This window comes from Melanostigma gelatinosum (assembly GCF_949748355.1).
Source record: "Melanostigma gelatinosum genome assembly, chromosome: 23".
NCBI lineage: Eukaryota > Metazoa > Chordata > Actinopteri > Perciformes > Zoarcidae > Melanostigma > Melanostigma gelatinosum.
This window is the reverse complement of record NC_136656.1, coordinates 2,258,146-2,263,930: the sequence shown is the minus strand read 5'-3', so window position 1 is coordinate 2,263,930 and position 5,785 is coordinate 2,258,146. Positions and strand designations below refer to the sequence as shown.

Sequence of the window (5,785 nt, the reverse complement as noted above, 5' to 3'; positions counted from 1 at the left end):
CTTACATCCTTCCTAAATTCCTGTGTCCTCCTTCTTTCCTTTTGTCTTTCCTATCCATCCCTCCCTTCTTCCTTCTTCTCTTTCCTTCCTTTATTTCTTCCCACCCACTGTCTTCCTTCCTCGTTTCCTCCTCCCTCCTTCCCTTTCTGTCCAACCTTTTCCTCACATCTCCACCTCCGGTGATGCGTTCACTGGTCAGCGGTCATTGCGTGAGGAACATGCGTCCGTCTCGCCACCAGAGCTCGCATGTGAGCCACTCCTGGACACACACACACACACGCACACACACACACACACACACACACACACACACACGCACACACAGTAATGGGTGAGAAGAAAAATAAAAACTTCCCGTTTGCGACTCAAGCAACTCGTGAGAAAGTTTATGAAACAGAACGAGAGATGGGACCGATACCCTCCACACACACACGCGCGCGTGCATGTACACGCACGAACGCGCGTAAAACACACACATCAATGGAGTGTAATCAAGTCCTCCTCTTTCATTCCCCGCCAATCACCCTCAGTCCTACAGGGAGGGGTGGGGATGTCTTCTCAGATTGGCCCAGCCAGCTGTCAGTCATGTTTGAAGGGGGCGGGGCCTGAACGGGGGGGGGGGGGGGGGCGGGGGGGCTGACCTGGAGTCTGATCCAGTAGCTTTTACGCACAGACCGGACAGTCCGCTCTTCCACGCGCGGATAACGAGAGTGAGAGAAGAACCGGAGGAAAATCAGGAAGAGGAGAAAAAGTGACAGGAAAACAATCCGAAAAACACGCACGAGGGCTTTATTTTCTTCTTCTTCTTCTCAACTGGAAAGTGAGAGAAGAAGAAAGTGCGTGAGTGAGAGAGGGGGAGACAGAACTCGCCTCAGCTCCATGTCGCTCCCCGGCTCCCCTCCGCTGCTCTCGCCGCCGGGCTCGGGCGCCCCGACTCCGGCCGCGCTCTACCGCTCTGCGCCGGACGCGCTCCACACCTCCGTCAGCTCCACCGGCACCTCCAGCCCGGGCCACACCAACTCCCACGCTCACTCCCATTCCCACTCCCTATCCCCGTCGCCGCGGCTCACCAGCAGCATGCTCAGCGCTTTCCTGCCCGGACCAGGGGGCGCGCTGGTCGGATTGGGCAACGGCGGCGCCGCCGGACACGACCGGGGCTGCGCCGCCGCCGCTCTGGGTCCCCTCGGCGGGCTCGGCTCGCTGAACGCGACCGGTCTGACCCCCGGCTCCCCCTGTATGGTGCAGACCTCCGCCAGCCCGGGTCTCTGCAGCGAGTGCAAGCTGGTGGAGGTGCACGGCGTGAAGGTGGCCAGCTTCGGCGTGGACGGCCAGGAGCTCATCTGCCTGCCGCAGGTGTTCGACCTCTTCCTGAAGCACCTGGTGGGCGGGCTGCACACCGTCTACACCAAGCTCAAGAGGCTGGACATCGCGCCGGTGGTGTGCACCGTGGAGCAGGTGCGCGTCCTGCGGGGGCTCGGCGCCATCCAGCCCGGCGTGAACCGCTGCAAGCTCATCTCCAGGAAGGACTTCGAGATCCTGTACCAGGACTGCACCAGCGCCAGGTCGGTCAGCACTTTAGTCGCCTTGTTGTTGTTCTTTATTATCTGTCAGATGTTCCACTTTAAAGTCTCGCAGTTTCGCTGCAATTTACTCAACGACTTCCCGGTGTGTTCGTAGCGAAACTACCGACAAGTTCCGAGACATTCAAATCTCGCAAAAAACGAAGCGTCTTTTTGCACGTTTTTCTTTCTCATATTTGGAAGGTTTCCTTTGCACGTGGCTCTAAATCCTCTAAATGTTTCTGTAATATTCCGACTGTCAACCTGCAACAACCAGACACGTCACGTGTGTTTGAGACACGAAAAACAACTTCGACTTTATTTAACTGAATATTTGTGGAGGCGATGTGTCACATTTTCTTTTTATACAAGCAGTTAATAAGTCAAAATATGCCAGAAATATGAATCCTTATTGATGATTTACTTTCCTCTAATATCTCTAAAACCTTCCTCGTGAATCTCATTTCATCAAATTTACAGTATATTCCTGTATTTCTGCTTGGACATGAGATTTTTACAAGACATCCTTTTAGAAAACATAATTATTGACTCGTTCTTCAAACTGACTTCCTGTTCCTGTCAACAGTGTCGTTACTTATTTGTGCTTCGGTGTTGAAAATGATGCTTTTACTGTATCGACTTTGCCTGATGGAAGTGTGTGTGTGTGTGTGTGTGTGTGTGTGTGTGTGCTGCTAAATGTGCAGACACTTGTTTCAGTAAAAACAATATACGGAGAGCAAACACACTTTTTCCAGTTGACTCTGTTGATGGAAAAGCTTCTCATTTCTCATTATCCATTACTTTATACCTCACCAGTCAGTGTGTGTGTGTGTGTGTGTGTGTGTGTGTGTGTGTGTGTTTACGTAAGTGTTAATGTGTGTGTGAGATTGAGAGCGGGTTCGTTGGAACAGAAAATGCAGCTTTAATGTGTGTTTGTGTAAACAGACGTTTTTTAATACCTGGTGTGTGTGTGCGTGCGTGCGTGTGTGCGTGTGCGTGTGCGTGTGTGTGTGTGTGTGTAGACCTACTGTACCGGCTTCTTCTTTCCGTTAAACCGTCCCATCACATTAAATCTCTAAAGTTGCGTCCCGTGCATCCGTTTTGGATCTCCACCATTTTGAAGCGCGCTCCAAACACGACTTGTTGAGGATCGAGACGTTCACCAGATGAAGCAGGTCCTCTGTTCTTCAACACGTCTCTTCACTGTGGAACTCCACTTCTAGGTGAGACCGCACCTGTGCAGCACTAACCAAAACCTGAACTCTGGTTTTGTTGCAAATGTTAGCATCGAAATGTTGAGCCGGACCTCAGAAAGCCTGAAAGCCGTCAGTGGGTTGAACATGTCGTCCTGTGAGCTCCACAGAAAGTCTCCTTCAGTGTCAGTCACACAGTGATGGTGGTCTGTACATTAACGGGTACAATGCAAACAGCAACTGCTAATTCGGCTAGCCTTTAATGGTGCTGAATTATTTTGGGCGGCCATTTGTCTCAATCACAGTCCTGGGAAACAAAAAAAAGCATAAACTAAAACTAGAGGAGGAAAACAAGCACGTTTAGAAATAAGTCTGAGCGACTTATTTCTGGAAGCTCCTCGAAAAATAAAAAGTCCTGGAATTTCACATGGGGGGGGGGGCGACACCGTTGCGAGTGATGGTTGTTCAGCATCGGCTGATTATTAACTGTGTCTTGTGTTGCTGTGGAGTCACTGGATTGTTGGAGAGTGACCTCTGTATTCTTTTTAGCTGACCACACACACACGCACACACACACACACACGCACACACGCACACACACACACACACACACACGCTGGAGTTTATTCGGCTTGATGTCACCTCCCTGTTCTTGAGTGTTTCTATCGCTATTTTTGTCTCTTTTTATCACCCACTTTCTCCCCCCCCCTCCTCATCTCTCACCCCTATCAAGCAGAGTATTTCTGTCTTTAATTGTCTCCCCGTCTTCGTCCCCCTCATCTCTGTCTCTTCGTCTCAATCACTCCGTCCGTCTCCCTCGCTCTCCCCCAGCGGTGCGTGTCGGGGCCGATAACAGATCATGTGGATGTGCATTGGAACAACACGGCTGGAGAGCTATTGTTGCTGAATGCACAGCGAACACACACTCCTCTCTGCCTCCAATCATATTGGCATTCCTCTAATGCCTCCCTCCCTCCCTCCCTCCCTCCCTCCCTCTACGTACCTCTCTGGGAAAAGAAAGGAAAATGAAATGCTTTAAAAAAGGAGAAACCTCCCACTGGTGTTCTGCATACTTTGTCTTCTCGGTAACCGAATGTGTGCGTTTGTGTTTCTTTGTGTAAAAGCAACGGCCGCTGAGCTCAATACTCCACTACATGTTAACTTATTACAATCGTTGGTTTTATTTAAAGTGCTCTTTAGCGTCTGCTCTCAAAGCTTTCTTTTATTTTTAGCTTTAATAGAAACAACGAAAATGTTAAAGAATACTTTCGAGTAAAAGTACAAACGGCAAAATGCACTTAAAGTAAAAGTACTTCTTGGATCCCTTTCAGAGAGATATATATATATATATATATATATATATTTATATTTATTTATATATTTATTTATTTATGTATTATTGGATGCTTTGACACCAGGTAACATTAACTGTATCATATTCTATAAACTGATCATAAAATATGAATCTGTAAAGTGAGTCCAGCTGATGAATGTTGTGCAGTAACAAGTACAACGTTTTCCTCTGAACTTGTACTTATAGTTGAGTAAACGCACTTCTCACTGCTGGAAGTATAACGAGTGGTGAACAATGCGAACGCATCCTTAAATATTGTTACTTGAGATGAAGAAGATCAGTGATTCTTTATTTCTCTACGTTTATCAGGAGGTGACGACACAACTTTATTCATTCATGTAGAAATAAAGAGGGACGTTTGAACTTCTATGTTCACATATTTTGAATGCACATCATGAAGTATTGTGTAAAAAAGCTGCACGGAAACAGCAACATTGTATCAAACTTCCTCACTTGCTTTTTTTACGCTCGTATATATATTTAGCTATTTGAAAAATAGCCCAATATACCTCCTGCAGTATTCCAAAGTACCTCTACAAGTACAAATACACATGGTTTCCTTGAGTGTAACAATGAATATTCATGCAGACAGGTTTGTTGTGCAGATGATTTTGTTTTGGGGGGAAGATTCTGCTTTCTTGTCACGTGTGTGTGTGTGTGTGTGTGTGTGTGTGTGTGTGTGTGTGTGTGTGTGTGTGTGTGTGTGTGTGTGTGTGTGTGTGTGTGTGTGTGTGTGTGTGTGTGTGTGTGTGTGTGTGTGTGTGTGTGTGTGAATCGATAGTGAGTGACAGCAGGGAGGGTTGCTGATGTCGAGAGTGTTATTCTGGGCTCTTCTTATCACGGCAGGCTGTTGTAGCCCACACACACACACACACACACACACCGATGATGGGGGTCGTATTGTTTGTGACGCGCGGGGAGCAAAGTCGTTTTGTTTTGCCGAAGCATTGCGGCTTCACACACACTCAGCGTGAACTCCTTTCATCAATTTGGTGTTTTTCATTCTTTTACATGGAGCATTAAGTTCTGTTAATGGAGCACAGTGGTTTGTAAAACACACACTCACACCGACACACACTCGGTCAGTAGTTTTGCCTTCTAGCTGAGGTGTGTGTGTGTGTGTGTGATTGTCTAGCATGCACAAACAGCTATCAGTTGTCAAACTGGCTCAGGTTACATCTGTGTGTGTGTGTGTGTGTGTGTGTGTGTTCATATTGGATTGTTTGTGTGCGTCTTGCTGATGTTTGTGTTTGTTTTGCTGGTGTGTGTGTGTGTGTGTGTGTGTGTGTGTCTCTGGTTTCAGCTCCGCTTTGTGCTCCTGGTTAATTGATAAAGGGTAAAGCGTTGGGAGCTGAGGTCATCGCTCTGCAGCGAAGACGGTCGTCATTGAGCGACGACTTTGTCTTGATTATTTTGTATTTTAGGGACAAAATATTCTTTTACTGCATTAAAATACACAGAGCGCTGCTCTCACGTCCTGCAACTGCTTAGGTTCAGTCAACAGAACTACTTAAAACTGCTTAGGTTCAGTCAACAGAACTACTTAAAACTGCTTAGGTTCAGTCAACAGAACTACTTAAAACTGCTTAGGTTCAGTCAACAAAACTACTTAAAACTGCTTAGGTTCAGTCAACAAAACTACTTAAAACTGCTTAGGTTCAGTCAACAAAACTACTTAA

General features: G+C 47.1%; 1 protein-coding gene across 1 annotated transcript in view; it reads left to right on the top strand.

The window, feature by feature from the left end:
* Positions 1 to 799: 799 nt before the first annotated feature.
* Positions 800 to 5,785, top strand: part of LOC306796869 (dachshund homolog 2-like) — a 68,774-nt gene continuing 63,788 nt past the window's right edge. The window contains exon 1 of the mRNA XM_079295933.1: positions 800 to 1,562. Coding sequence (XP_079152059.1) covers positions 880 to 1,562 — 683 coding nt within the window. The 5' untranslated portion in view covers positions 800 to 879. The remainder of the gene's footprint in view (positions 1,563 to 5,785) is intronic.